The 24535-nt window shown below is 44.6% G+C and overlaps 2 protein-coding genes across 2 annotated transcripts in view; one reads left to right on the top strand and one right to left on the bottom strand.

Moving 5' to 3' along the window:
• Nucleotides 1–19134, bottom strand: part of Impbeta11 (importin beta11) — a 125471-nt gene extending 106337 nt beyond the window's left edge. The window contains exons 1-4 of the mRNA XM_050189561.2: nucleotides 18924–19134; nucleotides 17545–17645; nucleotides 12529–12601; nucleotides 7025–7228 (exon numbers count right to left, since the gene is read on the bottom strand). Coding sequence (XP_050045518.1) covers nucleotides 7025–7228; nucleotides 12529–12601; nucleotides 17545–17645; nucleotides 18924–19058 — 513 coding nt within the window. The 5' untranslated portion in view covers nucleotides 19059–19134. The remainder of the gene's footprint in view (nucleotides 1–7024; nucleotides 7229–12528; nucleotides 12602–17544; nucleotides 17646–18923) is intronic.
• A 59-nt stretch (nucleotides 19135–19193) lies between these two features.
• LOC126542474 (proton-coupled zinc antiporter SLC30A5-like) overlaps nucleotides 19194–24535 on the top strand; it is a 44846-nt gene continuing 39504 nt past the window's right edge. The window contains exons 1-5 of the mRNA XM_050189558.3: nucleotides 19194–19347; nucleotides 19707–19807; nucleotides 19884–20006; nucleotides 20754–20820; nucleotides 22087–22257. Coding sequence (XP_050045515.1) covers nucleotides 19737–19807; nucleotides 19884–20006; nucleotides 20754–20820; nucleotides 22087–22257 — 432 coding nt within the window. The 5' untranslated portion in view covers nucleotides 19194–19347; nucleotides 19707–19736. The remainder of the gene's footprint in view (nucleotides 19348–19706; nucleotides 19808–19883; nucleotides 20007–20753; nucleotides 20821–22086; nucleotides 22258–24535) is intronic.

Raw genomic sequence — 24535 nt, 5'->3', positions numbered from 1 at the left:
GCGGTGGAGCCTCAGACTACAAGAATACGACATCACTGTAACATACAAGTCCGGAAGAAAGCACTCAGATGCCGATTGCCTATCACGCGCCCCCATTGACCCACCGCCGCAAGATGACGAGGATGACGACGCCTTCCTTGGCATAATAAGCGCGGAAGGGACCCGGAGGGGACCCGGAGCTAAAAGGCCTCGTCGAGTATTTGGAAGGGCACACCGACGTTGTCCCTAGGGCATTTAAGCGTGGATTATCTTCGTTCACGCTTCAAAACAACCTACTCGTGAAGAAGAACTTCTCACCAGTCCGCGCCAGCTACCTTCTTGTTGTACCGTCAGCGCTGCGTCCAGAGATACTGCACGCCCTACACGACGATCCAACCGCTGGGCACCTCGGATTCTCCCGGACGCTGTCGAGAATACAGGAAAGGTATTACTGGCCGCGTCTGACCGCCGACGTCGCCCGTTACGTCAAGACTTGCCGAGATTGTCAACGACGCAAGACACCACCGACAAGACCAGCAGGATTACTACAGCCGATCGAACCTCCTCGCCGACCATTCCAGCAGATTGGGATGGATTTGTTGGGGCCGTTTCCGATGTCAACATCCGGGAATAAGTGGATCGTCGTGGCGACGGACTATCTCACCCGCTTTGCTGAAACTAAAGCTCTACCAAAAGGCAGCGCAGCCGAAGTGGCGAAATTTTTCGTCCAAAACATCCTGCTGCGACATGGTGCCCCAGAAGTCCTCATCACCGACAGAGGAACGGCTTTTACAGCAGAGCTCACCCAAGCCATTCTGCAGTACAGCCAGACAAGCCACAGGAGGACAACTGCCTACCATCCGCAAACTAATGGTCTCACGGAGCGCCTGAATAAGACCCTCGCCGACATGCTAGCAATGTACGTCGACGTCGAACACAAGACGTGGGACGCGGTCCTGCCGTACGTAACCTTTGCGTACAACACGGCGGTGCAAGAAACAACACAGATCACGCCGTTCAAGCTGGTCTACGGCAGGAACCCGACGACGACGCTTGACGCCATGCTGCCGCACGTAACTGACGAAGAGAATGTTGACGTCGCTAGCTATCTACAGCGCGCCGAAGAAGCCCGACAGCTCGCCCGCCTGCGAATCAAGAGCCAGCAGAGGACCGACAGCCGACACTACAACCTCCGACGATGCTTCGTCGAGTACCAGCCTGGCGACCGTGTTTGGGTCTGGACCCCGATACGCCGACGAGGACTCAGTGAGAAGCTACTCCGACGCTATTTCGGACCCTACAAGGTCATCCGACGTATTGGCGCTCTGGACTATGAGGTCGTGCCAGACGGCATTTCGCATTCACAGCGGCGCCGCGCACGATCTGAAGTGGTCCACGTGGTGCGCCTTAAACCCTTTTACGGACGCTGACGAACTTCGTCCTTTTTGTTCTTTTCTTTGCTACGAATGCTTTTGTTTATTAACTTCGTTTGTTTGCAGCATCGGGTCGATGTTTTTTTTTTAAGAGGGGGGTATTGACACGTGTACTTATCTTTATCGGGCGCCCACGTTTCACCGCTTAACAACTGTAATCGCACAGCGACGGACGCGCCTGCATGTATCCGATGTTTCTGGAAAGTTATCGATGCTTCTACCCGGCTGTCTGTTGTCGCCGTACCTTATGTTATCTGATTTCATCGCCTGACGCGAATGGCGTAGAACATTGTGGAATACGCGCGGGTCCCATCAGTTAATCTGGAACATTCGACGACTGATCTATAAAAGCCGACGCGCTTGACCCGTTAATCAGATTTCCGACGATCGCCGACTGTGTTCGCCGCTTTCGTTGTGCTATAAGTGTAGCCTGTTTTGTGGGCACAAGTTCGCCCAATAAAAGTTAGTTTTCTCGTTCACAGTATTGCTACTGTGTTCTTCTACGTCACCACCACGTGACAATATATATATATATATATATATATATATATATATATATATATATATATATATATATATATATACACATACACACATGAAAAGAAAATACAAAAGCAATGCAACATATGTAAATATCAGAAGAAAACAAAAATGAAAGCGATGACTAATAAGATTAAGAGAAGGTACACTGAAGGAAGACAACTTGACAAACATTAGAAAAGTATCACGCGCATATATGAGCACTTGCAACCACTATAGAGAGAGAGAAAAAAAAGAACAAGTACCAGAAGTTGAACGAGCGACCATTGCAAAATACTGAAAATAATAAAATAAGGAAGATGTGAAAAGTATCAAACTCAAACAAAATTCACGTGTAAAAAAAAGGAAAAAGAAAACAGTAACAAGGGTTGCCGACATTGCTGCAATACCCCTAGTATTAAAGACACATGCGTTCAATAGAATCGGTGTTTATCAATTGTGATAATGGCAGGCTGTTCCAATCTGTTACGGTGCGCGGGAAGAAGGAAAACTTAAAGAGGTTAGTTTGGGTGTTATAAGGAGTTAACCCTTTGAGGGTCAAATTATTTTGAAAAAAACTTTCCCAGGTGGTCAAATTATTTTTTTGCGGATCTTGAATGTCCAAAATGTATCAAGTCGGGAATAAATAGTCAAAAATAATTAGGAACAGTATTTTGGTGTCGGCATCACTCAGAATCGCAAAATGTTCAATAGTATTTCCGAGCGTGGTACTCCTTGTAACACGGGTCTACGCACAGCGCGTTATCGCAGTCTGCACACCTAAAATGCGTGTCTGCTCTCTTGAAGCAAGGAGTTGTGTTGGCGCACACATGCCATCTCTGCGTGCGGCTGCCTTGGGCAGAGGTCTGAGGCACCCTCTTGCGTAAGCGCGTTGCCGCGGAGAGCGAGAATACCTCGCGAACGGCGCTGATAAGCAAGTGGTGATAACCAAGCTAAGAGAAGTGCCAATCAAGATAGAAATCAACTTCCACCGCCCTTGCGAGAGCGTGCCGACAAAGAGAAAAACCACGTTACGCGCGCCTCCGTTGCGATCACGCGGCGGAACCGAAACCGCGAAATCGCGTTGCCACTGAGAGCGGGAATACCTCGCGAACGCCGCTATAAGCAAGCTAAGAGCAGCGCCAATCAAGATAGAAATCAACTTCCACCGCCCTGCAAGAGAGTGCCGACAAAGGAAAAAATGACGTTTCGCGCGCCTCCGTTGCAATCACGCGGCGAAACCGAAACCGCCAAAGGGGCGTTGCCGCAGTCTGAGCGACGCGCTGAAGCTAGCAATCAGCTCTGTTTATCTCCCCAAGAAGGTAGCACCAATTTCAAACGCATCTTGTAAGTGCTAAGAGGTGGCAGCACCTCCCGATGAGCGCTCATCGTCATTATGGCGCGAAATTTCAAACGGAGGGTCGGAACCGTACCCGTACGGCAAAGACCTTGCGGGACAGAAAACCGCCGCCGTACATGTACGGCGAAAACCTTCAAAGGGTTAAAGAATCAGCGTGACGATGCCGTGTTTGGCGCACTGTAAGTGGTTTAACATAAGCCTGTGGATGGGGGGGACAAACAGTCGTTTTTAAGCAAGAGAAGAAATTTCAGTCGTATTTTCCTGCGTAGTTGTAGCGTTTGAATATTATGTTGATTCATTAGGCTAGTAAGAGAGTCACTCAGTTTATACTTAGAAAAAATAAACCTGACAGCTTTACGTTGGACCATCCCTAAAGCGTTTATGTTAATTTTCTTATAGGGATCCCACAGAATGCATGCATATTCTAGTTTCGGTCGGATGAGTGAAGTGTAAGCCAGTAATCTAGTACCAGAGGGCGCATGCTTTAGTTTGTGCCTGACGAGACAAAGCTTCCTGAAAGACGAGTTACATATTAGAAATGTGGCTATTCCAGCTGAGGTCACTGGTTATTGTGATTCCAAGATATTTTTCATTTCGCCTGTTCTGCGCCTTGAAAGCATGGCAGATCGTGCGACCACCCATAATGGGTGCATGGGAAGACAGTGCGCATTAAGGCACCAGCCTTCCCAAGTTAAATGCTTGTCCTCGCTGTCGCACCCATATGCTCACTCCCTCTCACACCCAAAGCAGATTACGTGACCTCACACACTTGGTACATGGGCTGTAAATTCTCAGTCAAACCCAGGTCATGGCAGTGTTGCCATCTCTGTGAAGCAGAAGTCAGTAGACTCTTTATCTGGCAAAAGAGCCATATTAAATGCGGCTTTTGCAGGAGAGAATCCAGTGCTTATTGTTATTTTTACAATGTGCTGCCTGAGAAACAGTGACATAATACAGTGACTTCCAAAATTCTTGGTGCAGTGCATGGTTTGAATAATCACATGACATACAGTGCCTCCTGAATACAATAACTATTTAAGGAGGGTCACGGCGCTCGAAAACTGAAAAATCGTTAAAAAATCAATTTTTGAGAAACAATATTTTTGGGTTGTATGTTTCATAAACGACCTGTTCTGTAATTATCAGTGCCTAATTCAACCACAAAGTAAAAAAAAAATGCTACTTTTGAGGCCACCGCGGTCCACAAAACACGTGCAAATGCCAAAATGAAGTCAAACTTGGCGCGTGCGCCATTCTCGGCCCATGCGGCCTGCCTGCGCCATCTTGGTGTAATTTTGACCGTGAATTCTTTGTCTCTGTTTTGCCCCCTTGCAAAATGGCAACATTGGCGCGGTTGAGGCGCTATTCGAGAGTTTTAGTTTAGGAGACGCACGGCGTTGGGGCCCCTAGTGTTTGGGTGCATTTGAGTACGCAAGCAGAAACACGTTATATGTTAGCGGCCCCAAACGCAAGCTGCAGTGAGGTCGCAAGCGCTTGCAGCGACATCAACGTCTGATCTTTGCTGCGCTATAATTTTTTAAGATATGATATCAAGCATATGAATTAAAGCACATAAAACTATTCTTATCAAAAGCAGTTAATAGAGAGGTTTAGTGTGTCCGGTATTCGGGTAAACGCAGACGAACGCCCCGTTCACCTGCGTTGGCACTTTGGGACGGAGCCATAAACGGGAGCAGTCTGCATGGTGCAGCCACCTGGTGGCGCAAAGCTCAAACAGACAAAAACAGCTAATATTGCAGTAACCAAGTGTATTTTACTTTGCTGCGGGTGTAAATTTTTGGCAGCAACATGATTACGCCATTGCTAAAAATTTACACTAGCAGCGAAGTCAAATAGACTTGGTTACAGCAATATTAGCTGTTTTTGTCCATTTGAGCTTTGTGCCACCAGGTGGATGCACCATGCAGGCCGGTCCCGTTTACACCCCCGCCCCAACGCCCCGTCCTCCTGCGTTTACCCGAATACAGGACACACTAAACCTCTCTAATATATATCAAAACGACGTCTGTAGACACTTGACGAAAGACTTATAAGATTATCTACCCGCTAGCTACTCGTAAGTTCTCGCACACCACGAGAGTCACGTGGGTAATGTGACCTCTTAGGGGCAGCGGTGTTTTCGGCTGCCCCAAGGACACAAGTAGACATAGCGGTCTGCACATGCGCAGTACCGTCGTCCCTAGTTCTTGTGTATGCAAGCCGCTTGCGTCCCCTAAAGTAAAACTCTCTACTGGCGTTTTCCTGCGATACAGAGCGCTGGCTGGCCGGAGCAGCATGTTCAAATCCAGCGCGCTAAAGCGCACTTGCCATTGGCTGCTGCACGGGTGACGGCGGCGGCTGCTCCCTTTGATGCCTCACCCGCCGCCCTCGCGTCGTTGTTGCCCCTTGCTCCGACCGCCTCAACAGATGCCTGCTTGCGAGCTGCTCATCGCCTTGCGCTATCTTTTAGATTATTGTCTCAGCTTTGTTTTTTTTTTTTCGCTAGTTCGTTGCTGCACGCGATGCCGGCAACGAAACCCACGACAGTACAGATGTCGGGTGAGCGGAAGCGCGATGTACGACTTGTGCGAGCACTGAACTTCCAATCTTCCGCAGTGAGTGCCGACTGCGTAGACGCTTTCAGCGGCGGAACTGTGCTGTCGGCTGTCGCCAGTCAAAAATCGGACATATTGAGTGTGTCTGGAGCCGCAAGAGCTAATTAGAAGCTCCGCAGGAGCTTTCTAATAAAAAACATGTGTTCAACTTTAAGGCCCGTTTTCCCTGAATGAATTTTTTCGCTAGTAGCGGTGCTGGGGAAGGCGATATCTCAAAAATTGCTCTTCAGATTTGTGTGCCACTTTTTTTATTCCGTTCCTGAATTACTTTGCCAGGGGGTAACAAGCTTCTTTTTTTGAAAGCTGGTGCAGATAATTTATAATAAGCAATTAATTTTTATGAATGTGGTCATTAGTGGCTACATCAAATTCAATGTTGTGTTAAAATTTTTTGGAGGGGAAACTAAAAAAAAGGGCTTTGTAGTCCCCTGGGATGTATATCAAGGGATCATCACAGTGAATTTCCGCTTCCTACAATGTCCTGGTATTTCTCCAGGCCCTTCCTCAGGCATACATGAACCACCAAGTTAGACCTCAATAACTCTGGAACTAATATACACATCTTCATGAACCTTTGTAGTTCCTCATAGTTCGGTGGTATGAACATACCCTGAAAGTTTCACCTGTATATCTTAAAGAATAAAGAAGTTCGGTCTCCAGGGTAGCTTCCCCCCTGAAGAGTGCGCCTTCTTCCAACCTTCAACACAGTTTTGGAAGGGTCTCAGATGTCATTTGGTACCTTGAAGTCTGAAGTGTTGTGTGTGCTTTGAACTATGTTTAAGCTAAAAAATTGAAGAAGCACATATTGCTCATTGCTCATGTGCAGTAAAAGCTGACCATGCTTTAACAGTTATCTGTTAAAGATGTCATAGATTTCGTAGAAAGTAGAAGAAAAAGGAGAATTTTCTTTAAGTAGTAGATTTCGCTAGTTTTTCTGGAAGTCACCAAAAATCAGTAGATTCTGAATATTTATCCTTGAATCCATAAAAATTTGAGAAATATTCACTAGACCTACTGATTATCACTATCTGTGGAAACAACAGGCTATGACACAAATGCGCATGGCGAGACCCTGCAATTGTAGACACAATAACAAGGTGACATAGTTTAGAACTGACCTCTTGAAACACCCTTCGGTCCCCAGCAAGGCGTTTTGATGCCAGCGATTTTGTGACATGATGAAGCACGAGCAGGCTCCTCTGTTGTGGAAGATCATCCGGGTTTCGGACAACTTGTAGCAAGGTTGGCACAAGCTCGGGCCACTCAGTCGGGCAGTCAAAACGGGCGACTTTTGACACCAATACGGCAAGTTGTAAGGCAAGCTGCAAGAAAGCCACAGTTGCAGTATGTTAAATTTTGCTCAAACATTGAGTGCCTCAACCAATTTAGCAAGTCCCTCTTATTTTGCAATATCTTTTCTGAATAAAATCACAAAGCCTGAGGGGTGCTAGCATATTGCTTGAACTGTGAGGTGAGTCCACTAAGTGACAATGCTGTACTACTTGATCAACAGCGGGTGAATAAGAGAAGCCCCGCACTAGAGTCAACATTTCATCAAGAGGACTTGTCCTTCTAGTGGCATGGGTAGCCTTTGTCGAAACATTGATTGGCTCCAGCATGAGGCTACCCCTGTTGCCCAATCTGATAGCTTCTGAGTCCCCACCTTCCACGAACTCATCTTGTTTCCACATTGGGACTGTCAGGCAGTGTGACCATTGTTACGATTAACCAGCAGGGGTAGCGATTTTCTAGCCTCTCCCACCCCACTGCGACGAATCCCTTTGGGAAGCTAACAATGCTTCATCCTTGGACAGGCCGGTGGCACACACAAAGCAAGACACGTTTGGCAGACCAAGTACTGTTTGTCTGTTCACTGTCGCCTTCACAGACCAATGGGAGCAAGGAAACTCCTGGAAAAGGGCATTCAAAGGCATTCCCTCATGGACTCCAGTAACCACCACGATCGTTTGACAGATGCTCCAGCTAACTGCAGGGTCATACCAGGAACCAAGGTACACCAGCTTGTCTCAAGCATCGCAATCCCCATCTACAAAGCTCCCCTCCTTTCTGTATTATAATCATCAACCTGTTTTATGACCACTGCAGGACGAAGGCCTCTCCCTGCGATCTCCAATCATACCCCGGTCCTGCGCCAACTGATTCTAACTAGTGGCCGTGAATTTCCTAATTTCATCGCTCCACCTAGTCTTCTGTTGTCCTCGATTGCGTTTCCCTTCTCTCGGTACCCATTCTGTAACCCTAGTGGTCCAACGGTTATCTAACCGGCGCATTACATGACCTGCTCAGCTCCATTCTTTTTCTCTTGATGTCAATTAGAATATTGTCTATACACGTTTGCTTCTTGATCCAAACAACCCTCTTTCTGCCTCTTAATGTTATGCCTAGCAATCTTCGCTCCATGGCTCTTTGCGCGGTCCTTAACTTGTTCTCAAACTTCTTTGTCAGTTTCCAAGTCTCTGCCCCATATGTCAGCACTGGTAAAATGGACTGATTGTAAACCTTCCTTTTCACTGATAATGGTAAGCTTCCAGTCAGGAGCTGGCAATGTCTCTGGTATGTGATCCAACCCATTTTTATTCCTCTGTGAATTTCCTTCTGATGATCAGGGTTCACTGTAATTAATTGACCTAGGTAAGTGTACTCCTTCACAGACTCTAGAGGCCGACTGGCGATCTTGAATTCTTGTTCTTTTGCCTGGCTATTTATCATTATCTTTGTCTTCTGCCTATTAATCTTTAATCCCACTCTTACGCTCTCTCTGTTAAGGTCCTCAATCATTTGTTGCAACTTGTCTGGATTGTTACTGAATAGAACAATGTCATTGGCAAACCGAAGGTTGCTGAGATATTCGCCGTCGATCTTTATTCCTAAGCCTTCCCAGTTTAATAGCTTGAATACTTCTTCCAAGCATGTAGTGAATAGCATTTGAGATATTTTGTCTCCTTGTCTGACCCCTTTCTTAATAGGTATCTACCTGCTTTTCTTGTTTAGAATTAAGGTAGCTGTAGGACCTCCGTAGATATTTTCCAAGGTATTTACGTAAGCGTTCTGTACTCCTTGATTACATAACGCCTCTATGACAGCTGGTATCTCTATGAATCAAATGCCTTTTCATGATATATGAAAGCCATACAGAGAGGCTGATTGTACTCTGTGGTTTTCTCGATTACCTGATTGGTGACATGGATGTGATCCATTGTAGAGTATTCCTTCCTGAAGCCAGCCTGTTCCCTTGGTTGACTAAAGTCCAGTGTCTCCCTTATTCTATTGGAGATCATTTTGGTAAATATTTTATATAATACTGGGAGTAAGCTAATGGGCCTATAATTTTTCAATTCTTTAATGTCTCCCTTTTTGTGGATTAGTATAATGTTTGCATTCTTCCAGTTTTCTGGGACCCTTGCAGTCGATAGACACTTCGTATAAAGAGCCGCCAGTTTTCCAAGCATTATGTCTCCTCCATCTTTGATTAAATAAACTGTTATTCCATCTTCTCCGGCCACTCTTCCTCATTTCATGTCTTGCAAGGCCCTTCTGACCTCATCGCTAGTTACAGGAGGAGTTTCTGTATTCTGTTTCCAACTGAGGTAGCCTGACTCCTCTGGGTACTGTACAGGTCAGTATAGAATTCTTCCACTTCACTTACTATATCTGCTTGATTGCCGATGATATTACCCTGCTTATCTTTCAATGCATACATGTTGGTTTGTCCTGTGCCAAGTTTCTTTCTCACTGATTTCAGGCTGCGTCCATTTTTTACGGCTTCTTCAGTCTTTCTCACATTATTGTTTCGAATATCAGTTATTTTCGCCTTGTTGATCAGTTTTGACAATTACGCGGATTCTATTTTATCTCTTGAGTTGGACACTTTCATTTTTTTCATTTTTTTATTAGGTCCTTTGTTACTTGGGAGAGCTTGCCCACTGGTTGCCTTGCCTCCCACTTCAATTGCTGCCTCTGAAGCCAACCTAGTTAGGGTTTCATTCATTAGCTCTATGTCATCATCATCACTCTGTTCTAAGGCTGCATATTTGTTTGCAAGTACCAGCCTCATGTTGAATGTAAAAAGGTGGCAGAGTGATTGTGTGAACCCTCGCCCTCAACCTGGGTCCTTCGATGACTTTGGATGCTCCAATTGGATGAAGGATGGCAGAAGCTTGCCCTTGCCTAGGGATCTAGTGAGGACAGAGTGGAGTTTAAAAGAACTTTTTTGGCTCCTCGAAGGGTTTCAATTCAGTCATGCTAGACTGTTGAGACGTAACGTTCTCCACTCCTCGTATAGATATTGTAAATAAACCCAGTACTCCTCGTTCTCAATGAGAATAAGTTCCTCGCTTCAACAGCGTCCTTAGCGTGGATGAATCAGACAATGGTGTGGGCCAGCTACCCCTCTTGACATGCCCGGCCCCAACTCTTACGCCACTTAATGCTCCCTTACACACCGTGGGCCATTTGGCATGGCAGGGATTACTAGCAGAGCCACTGAATCTCATGAGAAAACATTATAATAATCTTTCCCCTAACCACTTTTAAAGTCCCAGGGGACACAATGCTCTGTGGTATCCTTGAATCTATGAGGACAAAGTATTTACACAGTGTTATTATTCTTCACTACCAGATACAGCAACTGCCATACCAGTGTTGAATACGCAGTGTCGAAATCTACGCTCCAGTGGTGGTGCCCACTGGGCTAAAAATGCGGCTCTTAAAGGCTATGTTTTTGCTGGGTGCATGAGGTAAAAGTGATTGTGAGAGCCAGAAACACGTCATAGACGTCGAGTTGTGGACATCACCTATTGCTCTGGTTTTCCTGCTGCTGGAAGAACTGTTCAGTTCTGAAGTTAAAAGAAATTCAGCCAATAGCTATTCTGTTTACAGGTACAAAACAACAAGAAAAGTGACAGTAGTTTCAAGATGTTAAAGGAAAGGCTAAACAGCCTTAGCAAAACTGTAGGCTCCCTCCTGCATGTACATGAGTGACATCTGGCTTGGCTCAGATGTTCCGGACAACACTACCTGGTGACTAAACCAATTTATGCACCACGCGTGGAAAGTGTTGTGAGGCTAGTTTATGGGGGCACTAAAATATGCGCTGTCCGCGAGAAAATTTTAAACATGAAAAGCCTCGACACATATTAAAGGGCCTCTGAAACAGTTCGGACAAACTTTGTAGACCCGTAGGGTAGAGCTAAAGGTAATCATTTGCACCACAATTTGTGTGAAGCATCTCATATTAAGAGAGCCACAGACGATTACAACTTACCCTCCTCCATAGCCATGCATTTTCTCTTAAACTCGTTTGCCGAGAGACCGGGACTAAGCTCCACTTTCACTGGCTCTGCGTCATGATGGCACATTGTGTCGTTTACTTCTGGTTTCCCAAGAGCAAGTGCACGAAGCCTCTCCAACCTTTCTGCCAGCTGCTTGGTAATAGACCCCAAGCGAGAGCTATCGAAGCAGCGTGTGTTGCGAGCATTCCGGTAACCACAGACGAGCTGGGCGTTTCAACAGATGGGTGGAGGGATAAACTCAAGCTGATCAAGAAACTTCAGCGTAGACATGCGTGAGCAGCCTGATCGGTCTGCCCGGTCCAGTTACCTAGTGGCGCAGAGCTTAACTAGCCAAACAAAGAGCTAATATTGCTCTAACCAAGTGCAAAACATTTTAAACATTTACAAAATCAATGTGTTAGCGATTGCGCTTCTGCGAAAAATTTACACCAGCAGCAAAGAATATACTTCATTACTGCTGCTGTGTTTGGTTGAGCTCTGTGCCACCAGAAGGCTGCACCGTGCAGACCATTCACGTTTGCGCTTCTGCTCATCCTGTGAAATGGCACGATCAAACAGCCAGGCCCAGTCTCCTTGCGCTTGCGTTTACCCGAATACCGGACTCGCAAAACGCTATCCTCGGGTGTAAAGTGACGGCCACAGACGCGCAAATCCTGGTGCCAATCGGTTAGTGACAGTCTGATGCTTTTACGCCACTCCGCTCGTCTGCTACCTTGCAGAGGGACACGATATAGCAGCTTGACATATTGCCAGTCGCAACGTTTGCAGTCCAGAATGCAACAAAGCCGAATCATGGTGCTTTTGAAAAGACTGAGAGCTCTCGTCAAAACGGAGCACGTTGTAACATAAGCAGACGACACTTACTGTGTGCCAGAAGTCTTTAAGTGTAGTGAGAAATTGTTCTTGTGCATTCTTTTTCTAATTTCTTTTTAACGAAACAAATCAACTAAGGTACCAACTATTACAAACAACATTTGTTCACCTTATAGTTGGAAAAATTATCAATTACTCTGGGCAGCCAATCGGACAGCTTGCCCTACTAACGTCATTAGGGTAATTTACATCTCATGGGTAAGGGGGGATAAAAATTTAGCTGAGCAGTAAGCTGCGATCGGCAGCGATGCACATTTTTAAGACCGTATAATAAATTACAAGCTTTACGTGGAGCACTTAGATGCATCAATTAATGATCAGAAGGACCTACTCTAACGACTCAGTAAGTTTGTACAAAATCGTCAAAGTTGTTTCAGGGTACCTTTAACAGTTCATAGACATGCCTGTCCTTGGTTTAAGTATAATGTGCAACTTGCCTGGTTGACTGGCTCATGAAAATTTGATATCATCTTCTGCCTCAGAACTTTTTTCTCATCTTCAGATATTGCACTGCAAGAAAGGGATAAAGTGTGGTATTAGAAAAGTGTCAGCATGACACTGTGGAAGAGACACAAAGTTGAAGGACAATATTTGGCCATGCAATTAGTGTAGAAATTCCGAGTTGATGCATTTTAGTCTTTTCAGCCAAGATGCCTCCATGTGAGGATGCAATCTGTTTTGGGCAATGGTGGCACATAAACAAGTGTAAAGTGTTGTAGCATCTGACATTAAGCAGCAGAAGCCGACACAAAAAATTGCTAAAGGCCACTTAACAGGAGAGGGAGTTAGATAAAACCAAGTTGTTAGACAAAACTAAATACAATACTAATCTCATGCGTGTATTTACAGGAAACTAAATTATGTCGAGTACATTGAGGAGATTCATATTAGACTGATTACACTGTTTTGCATAATGTCCACTAAGTACTTATGCTTTTTAAAGGCCACTGCTGATACTGCTAAGCCAGGGTTCTCTCGATGGTGGGTGGTGGTGGAAATGCCGCCCCGCTGCTCCAGCTTACCACCCACCACTTCGATTGACCAGTCTAAATTTCCGATCCTTTCTTTTTTTTCGCGATCCTCAGGTGTTCATTCATCACATGGAGAAATATTAGAAAAGTGACATAGCAATTGAGAAAATCACACTTTTCTAGTGCGCTGTCGATAAAAATCTGGTGGCAAATTGGTTGTCAAGAGGTGCGGTCACATTGCTGAGCGCGACTTTCAGTCCATGCAAAGCCGCCATTAGGGAACCATCTTAATGAGATCAGACCTTCAAATGGCCACAGTGCTATATTTCGCAATGCAGAAATACAGCAAAAGAAGCAAACGAAAAATAAAAAAGCTAGTATCACGATTTGTTACTGCTGCCACATGGACACAGGAAGCACTCCTATTGGCTAATACAGATTTGTGTTGCCAGCGTGCATTTCGCACATATTTTGACAGCAGCGAGCTGTGCATTTATGTGTCCTGATGATGTTTGACGATTGCCGTAGGATATGTCACTGGCTCACGTGTGCATTAATGCTTCCAAAGTGCAAAATTGGTGAACTAATTTACAATTAAAAATGGCAGAATGGTCATATCGAAGAAGATAGTAGGGGAGAGAGACATGCAGCGGGAAATCGTTTATTCCTGCCAAAAAGGGTTAGGAGCTGTGGGAGTGAGTCGATGCCCCGATGGGCTGAGGCTGAACACACTTTGTTCAGCTATGGAAGAGATGCAAGGTTGGTACTCTTTAGCGAGCCATCAAGGAGACAAGTGCAATTCACTCTTCTTTCTTTCTTTTTTTTTAATCATGGGCTTTTACGTGCCAAAACCACTTCCTGATTATGAGGCGCGCCGTAGTGGAGGTCTCCGGAAATTTCGACCACCTGGGGTTCTTTAACTTGCACCTAAATCTAAGTACACGGGTGTTTTTACAGTTCGCCCCCATCGAAATGCGGCCGCCGTGGCCGGGATTCGATCCCGCGACCTTGTGCTCAGCAGCCTAACACCATAGCCACTGAGCATGCGATTCACTCTGGCAACCCTCCTCTGATGGTAGGGGTTGCCATCTGAGGCACTTCAGCCAAGTGCCACACAGAAATGCTGGCGAGCAAATCAGATTCAAATAGCATGCCACTGAACACTTTCAGGTTGTCAATTAAGTGGCTCTGGTACAGACTCGATATTGCATCATCACCATCATCATCAGCCTGGTTACGTCCACTGCAGGGCAAAGGCCTCTCCCATACTTCTCCAACTACCCCGGTCATGTACTAATTGTGGCCATGTTGTCCCTGCAAACTTCTTAATCTCATCCGCCCACCTAACTTTCTGCCGCCCCCTGCTACGCTTCCCTTCCCTTGGAATCCAGTCCATAACCCTTAATGACCATCGGTTATCTTCCCTCCTCATTACATGTCCTGCCCATGCCCATTTCTTTTTCTTGATTTCAACTATGATGTCATTAACTCGTGTTTGTTCCCTCACCCAATCTGCTTTTTTCTTATCCCTTAATGTTACACCCATAATTCTTCTTTCCATAGCCTGTTGCGTCGTTCTCAATTTAAGTAGAACCCTTTTCGTAAGCCTCCAGGTTTCTGCCCGGTACGTTAGTACTGGTAGGACACAGCTGTTATACTCTACACTTTTCTCTTGAAGGATACTGGCAACCTGCTGTTCATGATCTGAGAATGCCTGCCAAACGCACCCCAGCCCATTCTTATTCTTCTGATTATTTCAGTCTCATGATCTGGATCCGCAGTCACTACCTCACCGAAGTAGATGTATTCCCTTACCACTTCCAGTGCCTCGCTACTGATCGTAAACTGCTGTTCCCTTCCTAGACTGTTAAACATTACTTTAGTTTTCTGCAGATTAATTATCAGACCCACGCTTCTGCTTTGCCTCTCCAGGTCAGTCAGCATGCATTGCAATTGGACCCCTGTGTTACTAAGCAAGGCAATATAATCAGCGAATCGTAAGTTACTAAGGTATTCTCCATTAACTCTTATCCCCAATTCTTCCCACTCCAGGTCTCTGAATACCTCCTGTAAACACGCTGTGAATAGCATAGGAGAGATCGTATCTTCCTGCATGACACCTTTCTTTATTGGGATTTTGTTGCTTTCTTTATGGAGCACTACGGTGGTTGTGGAGCCGCTATAGATATCATTCAGCATTTTTACATATGGCTCGTCTACACCCTGATTCCGTAATGCCTCCATGACTGCTGAGGTTTCGACTGAATCAAACACTTTTTCGTAATCAATGAAAGCAATATATAAGGGTTGGTTATATTGTGCACATTTCTCTATCACCTGATTGATAGTGTGAATATGGTCTATTGTTGAGTAGCTTTTACGGAATCCTACCTGGTCCTTTGGTTGAGAGAAGTCTAAGGTGTTCCTTATTCTATTTGCGATTACCTTAGTAAATGCTTTGTAGGCAACGGACAGTAAGCTGATCGGTCTATAATTTTTCAAGTCTTTGGCAGCATCCCCTTTCTTATGGATTAGGATTATGTCAGTGTTCTTCCAAGATTCCGGTACGCTCGAGGTCATGAGGCACTGTGTATACAGGGTGGCCAGTTTTTCTAGAACAATGTGCCCACCATCCTTCAACAAATCTGCTGTTACCTGATCCTCCCCAGCTGCCTTCCCCCTTTGCATAGCTCCCAAGGCGTTCTTTACTTCTTCCGGCATTACTTGTGGGATTTCAAATTCCTCTAGACTATTCTCTCTCACATTATCTTCGTGGGTGCTACTGGTACTGTATAAGTCTCTATAGAACTTTTCAGCCACTTGAACTATCTCATCCATATTAGTAATGATATTGCCGGCTTTGTCTCTTAACGCATACATCTGATTCTTGCCGATTCCTAGTTTCTTCTTCACTGCTTTTAGGCTTCCTTCGTTCCTGAGAGCATGTTCAATTCTATCCATATTATAGTTCCTTATGTCAGCTGTCTTACGCTTGTTGATTAACTGCGAAACTTCTGCCAGTTCTATTCTAGCTGTACGGTTAGAGACTTTCATACATTGGCGTTTCTTGATCAGATCTTTCGTCTCCAGCGATAGCTTACTGGTATCCTGTCTAACGGAGTTACCATCGACTTCTATTGCACACTCCTCAATGATGCCCATAAAATTGTCGTTCATTGCTTCAACACTAAGGTCCTCTTCCTGAGTTAAAGCCAAATACCTGTTCTGTAGCTTGATCCGGAATTCCTCTAGTTTCCCTCTGACCGCTAACTCATTGATTGGCTTCTTATGTACCAGTTTCTTCAGTTCCCTCCTCAAGTCTAGGCTAATTCGAGTTCTTACCATCCTATGGTCACTGCAGTGGACCTTGCCGAGCACGTCCACATCTTGTATGATGCCAGGGTTAGCGCAGAGTATGAAGTCTATTTCATTTCTAGTCTCCTTCACGTCCACTTTCGGCTATCCCGCTTGCGGAAGAAGGTATTTGTTATCCGCATATTATTCTGTTCTGCAAACTCTACTAATAACTCCCCCCTGCTATTCCTAGAGCCTATGCCATATTCCCCCACTGACTTGTCTCCAGCCTGCTTCTTGCCTACCCTGGCATTGAAGTCGCCCATCAGTATAGTGTATTTTGTTTTGACTTTACCCATTGCCGATTCCACGTCTTCATAGAAGCTTTCGACTTCCTGGTCATCATGACTGGATGTAGGGGCGTAGACCTGTACGACCTTTAATTTGTACCTCTTATTAAGTTTCACAACAAGACCTGCCACTCTCTCGTTAATGCTATAGAATTCCTGTATGTTACCAGCTATATCCTGATTAATTAGGAATCCGGCTTCTAGTTCTCGTCTCTCCGCTAAGTCCCGGTAGCACAGGACGTGCCCGCTTTTTAGCACTGTATATGCGTCTTTTGTCCTCCTAACCTCACTGAACCTTATTATATCCCATTTACTACCCTCAAATTCCTCCAATAACACTGCTAGACTCGCCTCACTAGATAACGTTCTAACGTTAAACATTGCCAGGTTCAGATTCCAATGGCAGCCTGTCCGGCCTGTCCACGATATTGCATAGCAATACTCAAGGTGTGGGAGCATGAGTGCAGTGTATAAGGTGCAGAAAATGGTCAGACCACCTATTTTGACACCTGTGACACAAATCCCAGGAGACATCTGGCCTCAGTGACTGCATTGGCAAAATGCACGGAGAACAGGTCAGAGGTAAAAGTGACAACGAGGGTAGGCAGTGATGTAGCACATTTAAGAGGGATGTCAGAGACTGTGTATGTGGGAGTTCCTGGAGTGCAGTTTGACTGGTCAACACAAATGACACGCTTAGCATAGCACACTTTGAAAAACTGTGACCAACATACATCAAATACTCAATTGCAACTGTGAACAACATATACAATGAACATTTTTGTGAAAACATTTTCATAATGAATGACTACAAAAGTAGTTAATGCCATATACTTACTTAGTTGCTGTTTTCCTCCAGTACCGCTCAATGCCATTCTTTATGTACAGGACTGCCAACCACCGCACATTAACTTCTACAGTGTGGTCTGAAAAGATGGACTGGAAGGAGCAAATAAAACGAAATTAGGTGTCAACTATGAAAAGAACAAAAACCAACATAAGCCATGTAGTGCATCCAGGGAAAGTATGTAATTTAAGTGACCAGCAGTAGTTCCATCACACAACCATGGTTGCTCAATCAAAACACTGTGCATGTAGGATCGAGCGGATGCGATACTACATTGGTTCATTATAGGGACTGACCGAACACACACCTAGTTGACCTGCCCATAAAATGGTCTGTCATGTATAATCGTCTAAAAACTTCTGTACGTACAGCTGCATCATGACTCGCTAACTGTAATATGTTGTTGCACCAAGCTTGCAGAACTAAATGTTTAGTGAACACTGCGGGGTCTTAGGGTCAGAACAGGAGAATGCCCGCACAATTGTGCCGGCGCATTCCTCAATACCCACAACACTCAGTGCAGAAACTGACATCTTATACTTTTTTTATGGAACAATATGTCCTACATTTGATAGAGTTAAGCTGAAGATGTCTTCAAAAGATGCGTAAAGAGGTTATCCATCATACACTCCTCAAAAGAATGAGTATTTACTACACGACTAAATATAGTCTGAGCACAAGAAACCTTTTTAATACTGGAGAGGATGTGTAAAAAAATCATTTATCATACACTTCGCAAAAGAATGGGTAGTTACTACACGACCAACTATGGTCTGGGCACAAGAAACCTTTTCGATGCTGCACGTTTACTTCTTGTACGTTATTCAATGATAGTGAACTCTGCAATAAGTCTTCGTCTGTGCTGCCTTGCTTACACTCAGATACACGTCTAAAGATCACATACAAGGTTCAGAGTAAACTTCGTTTATCGTAATCAGAATTCCATGGGTACAGCCTGTATTATCTACAAACGCTTATCAGAAGATTGAGCGCCTAGAACAACAAGGGCGCTTTCGCAGTGTCACTTCCAGCTGGTAAGCAGCAGTTAATTTTGGTTGAACATTATGAAGAGGTAGTAAATGTGCTACGTGATCAACCACTACATAGCCTTGTGTGCGACCTTTTTCATATAGCGTGCTTGGACCTCTTTAATATGACAATACGAAGAAAATGAACGCCGCAGTGCGTACTGACCATGAACCTCCCGCAATTTGCCCAACCATAGCAGTGCCCGCGCTTCAAAACTTACGACGTTAACCGTCGGCTCCCGATACTGTTACATCACTGAGAACTTTAATCTGAATCGCGATATAGGAAATCTTCGCGTGCGCACTGGCCAGGCAAACTTACGACAGACAACAACGGCTTACCAACAAAGCCGAGTAAAACCACTTTTCAGTTTCCCAACGTTTGAGCTGCTGTTCGGCAGGCTTTAGCTGTTCGGCGTCCTGACTGGCCGCTTTGCGAAGTGTTTCTAAAACAACGCCACAGTTCTCCTGGTTCATCTTGTCACTATCATTCGGCAATTTCGTTCACTATTTACAAGAGGTCCGCATTCACGTCACTCGTGGAGGCCGCCATTACAACTACAACCCATCAAAACGAGATGCGGAAACAGAAACAAACGAAACGTTGTGGAATTTCCGGTTCCGTTTTCACTAATGGCGACGGCCACGGCGTCTGCCTATTTCTGAAGGTTCATAAGGGAGTTTCAGGCATGACTGCAAGATTTTTACCTTTGCAACTAGCCCTCAGTTAGACATTTCGCCGAATGAATTCGAGAAGCATACTCAGGCAAGTGTACTTACGTAACGATAAAGTGAACTATCTACTGTTGGCGACGTTGTCGTCACGGAAACGATATCCATCTGTCGAGTGCCTTACGATTAGCCGGCTTTGATCAGTGTAAAACAGCTGCTATAAGGCTAGCATGATGTATTAACCTTGCGTTCTGCCTTCCAGCCTTCTTACTGAATTTGGATCTAATAACACAAGTGATCGGCCCTTTTATCGAACGCAATGAGCGTACTATGACTCCGTCATCGTGTGAGGTGTTGGGTGGGCCTGGCACACGCAAAGATGTTTCCCGAAATGCCTTTTAAGACGGCTAAATGGAAAGAGCACAAGGAACCATTACGCACCCTTATGTGCAGGTGCCATGTGCCCAGCTGTATAGATTAACCATGGACGGACTACCAACCCACTACGGCCGTCAGGGACAGCAACGATCCCAAGTAATATATCACTCGCCGAGGTAAGCAAAGTGTCATTTTGTCGTGCTGCTGTCGCATCCCTTTTCCCTTTTGACCGTGACCATTGCCTGTACGCAGGTTCAAAGGATACGTCGCCAGCCTTGTTCTCTGTAAATGCATCCTGGCATACGCATACTTCCTCTCGTATAATATCTTAAATTATCTCCACGTTGTACAGTTCCTCTTCATCGCTCGCCTTGTGTAAGTACATTTTATGATGTTGGTTAACGTTCATCTAGAATTATTCATGTTTATTTGTATGCATTTATGGCCTTCATCAGTTTTCGTTGGAGCATGTTAAGTTGTAGCCACGTTTCCCAGTGCGGTGCGTAATCAGTTTTATTCGCAGTAGGTGAAAAGCTGAAGCAAACAAGATAACTCAGATTGAATTGCACGCATTTATTTGGGCAGGCACAGCTTCAGTGAACTTGGTGCTCGTGAGTTTTGCTTACGATAAAGTTCAGGAAATCCCACTAAACTAACTGAACCAAGGCATCAGAATGACTGCCAAGGAAAACGTAATGGACTCTGCTTAAATAGAGTGGGAGGGCGTGTTTAGTTACATGTAAGGCAACTTTCATTTAGGCTAAGCTCACAGTGTTGCCAAAACGCAAATGCCAAGTGCTGTTAACATCAGTAAAGAAATAAAAGCAAATAGCATTGCATCTAGCATTTCACAATACCGTGTCCAAAGAACGTGTGCACAAGTGGAAGGCTGCTGAGGAATTATTATTCAACCTAGCTGACTTCTCCATACTTCATAATATGCAATTCCTTTCTGATTAGAAATGTGGGCAGAATTGATTCGAATGCATATCCCATCTTGAATGGTCCTCAGATCTTTAACCATATGTTAACTGCTTCCTTTAATAAGCTTTCCACGAAACCACGTTATGTCTGAATCAGTATTATTCGGACTGGGTTTGAATGCTTCCTTCCCTGTTACAGTGCCTCAACTGCACTTGTAATTATACAAAAGCCCTTCTCCAGTGGGTCGAAACTAACACGCTCACAAGTAAGTGCTTGTTCTTTGCAGCGCATATTTAGGGTCATGTTTTATCACCATTCAAACCAAATTACCCCCAAACAATTGTCATGCATTTCTTTGCCTGCAAGGTGATTTTGTTGTCTTTCATAATCCACTGTGCTTCTAAGGTTGCTATTCATTTGCTGAACAGCGAGAAATGGGCAGCGCTCACTCAACCTGCTAAAAATCTAGCTCACAAAAATTTAAAGCAAAGCGTTGGGGACCAAAGTGAGATTCCAGTGTGAACATTTTTTTGTGTGTGTTAGTGTGCTGACTGCATTTTTACCACAATATAGTTTACACATTTGTGTTGCTGAAGAGAACCAGAAGTAGGCATTCATGTTGCAGCAGAAGGAGCGAAAAAAATGTAAACCCTCATATAACAGTAGCTGGCAGCTTACTAGCTCACTGGTTGCATTATGAAACTGCTGTAACTGATTCACAATGGTCTATTGTATTTTTTTATTCAACATATCTGTTGATTCAATTTGATTATTCGAGTTTTATGTATACAAAGCATTTTCATTTTTCTGTTTTTGTTAATGCACACAATTAAGTTATCAACAATTTTCATAACCGTACTGCTGTTGCAGAAATCCAATAATCAAATAGTTGTGATTCAGTGATGACTGTCTCTAAGTGTTGAAAATAAGAAATTCAAGAGGGAATTATAATCTTTACTGGCCATGTTACATAGCAGTGGCATACAGCAAATTTCGCATTGTCTGCCACTGTTTAATTAACTACTGAACAAGGAAGAGGGGAAGTGAGGGGTGCGGTTTTTGTTAGTCAACCATATAAAGCCAAGGAATGCTTAGGGGAAAGTAACTATGGTTTTAGTAAAAATGTAGAAACAGCAAGAAAAAGGGAAATGAAAATGGACAAAAAGACAACTTGCTGCCAATGGGAGCTGAACCCACATGCTCTACCAATTGAGCTATGGCTTAGTTGTAAAGTCATAACTCAACTGAATATCACTTATTGATCTTTTAATTAATAAGTTTAGTGCACAAGATGTAATTGTGAGAGGGAAACCTGTCAGATCACCGCATCTCAAAGCCATGTGGGACTACATAAAGCACCAACTATATGGAGCACCAACTTATCTAGTGATTTAGGAAAGGAATATCTGGAAACATGTGCTAGTTACAGGATTCCTATTGAGCGGACGTGTTTTGAGCACTGACCAGCTTTCTTGTGGGTCTTTCCCATCACGCTTGTGTGTGCATGTGTTTTTTTTTCCCCTATCTGTAGTGGCTGCGGGTCCTTCGTCACGCTGTGATCAATTCTTCTCTCATACTTTTGGAGCTCTTTGGCCTCACTCTGTGTGGGCCTTTACGGACAATTCTGCTCACCCAACACAAAGACCTTGTGGTCATAGTTGGCGTAAAGGCGCTCTTCACAAGTGCTGGCGGTCACTCCAAGGTGAGTCAGATTATGAACAATGAAAATTTAGTAGGGTGGGAGGCTTGAAGGAGAAAGAGTAGATGATATTGGCTGTGCAGCCTTCATCCCTTGAAACGGTGTAAACAAATACTCCATTCAGGCGGTGTTTCAGATGCTGGTGTGACACAAATGTTAGTGCAGTGAACCCCAGAGTGCTTATAGGCAGTGCTGTTTACAGATCCAAATTTTTCTCCTAAGTTCTGTGGATGCAAAACAATACGAAACTGTCATTATCATGTGATATGTAAAATTATGGATATGAAAAGGGTTCCTCTTTATGCAACTTACACAAGGCTTGTCCGGAAAGTGTGCAGACTTTGTAAACTTTAGTAACAGTTGCACTTGAAGAAATTTCGTGTAACGTGTGACCTCAAAGATTTGTTCACTGAAGTGACGGAAGTGACGGCCTTATATGAGTATCTACAAGACCTCATAGGAGGAGACAGTTCAGTTTCACAGCCCAAGTCTTCTTGCATCACCAAGAATCTGACATCTCTTCGTGGTGTTATCTTCCTTCGTGTAATAGTCGTATGCTTTGCTATCACTAATATTGCTTTGCCTTTCCAGAGAAATTGCAGGCTCTCTCTCTATCTCTCTTTACTGTGAGTCTGAGTATAAGCGCTGCCGCGCACAACTGCTGTTGATTCTGATTTCGAGTGTATCCGGCTTGGCCTCATTTCGGCTCTTAAGTGAATTATACAGGGTGTCCCAACTATCATGCACCAAATCTTTAAAAAAAGAGTGATTGTGTTACTCGAAGAAAACCGAGTGCATATTTTTTCTAATACATTGGAATAGCCCACAGTAATTCTTTCGTTACTGAGATTTAATTGGGTCATTGTAATTGATTATCTAACGCTAGGAGTACTGTCCTATTTATCAAAGTGTCAATGAGGCATTTGTAGGCACCCACAAATGACATCTAACTCTGGTGTTTTCAGTGGAAAACTAATGCATACTAATTTCTTCCGACTGGAAAGGAATCCTCACGAAATATGAAAAATACCATGTGACCGCGCTCCCACCCACATCTTAAAGGGCCCCTCACCAGGCCTGGCCCTTTTGAGCTGACAAGTGCAAAGCACACATTGCACGATAAAAATCATGTCTGCAATGTATTACATCTCTACGTGCCGTGGAAAGATATAAAATTTCAATCCAAACGCTGTTTCCCTCTTCACTCGCGGCCGCCACGCTCCAAGCCAGACGGTGATGTAATCGTGCCTCTGCGCCTACATAATCGTGTCCACAGTGTGACGTCACTCGTGGTGACACGTGACTTCGAGAATTATTCAAGAAATCTGTTGTCTGTGCGATCTGTTGCTTGAATTGACAAATTGAAGCTTAGAGAAACAATAAAACACACAAACAGAATGTCTGCGTGTTTTTTGTTTTACTTCACACCGAAGCAAGAGAGATGTACTTCCGCTTCGTCTCCTTGTTCCCACGGTCGTGCAGTCACGTGCGCAGGTACCGAAACTATGCCATTTTCTACCATGTCCCAGCACGTGATCACGCTCTATAATCTGCTTGTTCTGCCTCAGTATTCGTGTAGCACTGCATTATACCGCTAGTCATGTTTCCTTGTGCACAGCACGCAAAATCGTGCACTGTGCGAACGAGACAACAGTTTGCGCGCGGCGCGATCAGCGGAAATGCGTAGCGCAGAAAGAAAAAAAATGCGAGGAGAAAAAAAAAATGAAGGCGGGGCTGGTGACGTATGCATCACGCAGTCCTCGAGATCTGGTTTGGGAGAACACAGGGAAGGAATTTCGCTTCCGAAGGCTAGACGGGGCGAGCGGAAAGAGCGGCTTGCTTGGCAGTGGAGCCCACATGCTGAAATCATGGGTTTGCAGCACTGAAATACTTCTCTCTTGGCTATTAATGAGCCGATTTGACACATTTTTGCAGCAGAACGCTTCCTAGAGGACACGTAACAACTTACAGCATATAACCAAAATTTTCTATGGGGCCTGGTGAGGGGCGCTTTGAAGCAGCGCCCTCAAATAAGCTGATTGAAAGCAACTGCTTTGCCTGTCTCAAACCCAAAGAGACAGCACATCACCCAATTGATAATAGCACGGAAGGAGCACCAACAGCAGGTTTCGCGGCTTCACAGCTATTCCTTCCTCTCATTTCTACGTCACAGTTATTGTCCGTCTCTCAAGGCCAATTGATCGCATTGATAACAAAATCCCCTTGATAATGCGGCCAAAGTACTGCTCTGACCACGCACGAAATGCGAAAAGCAATCGAA

This window comes from Dermacentor andersoni, chromosome 2 (assembly GCF_023375885.2).
Source record: "Dermacentor andersoni chromosome 2, qqDerAnde1_hic_scaffold, whole genome shotgun sequence".
Lineage (NCBI taxonomy): Eukaryota > Metazoa > Arthropoda > Arachnida > Ixodida > Ixodidae > Dermacentor > Dermacentor andersoni.
Note: the sequence above shows the minus strand (reverse complement) of the source record. Positions and strands in the feature narration are given on the sequence as shown.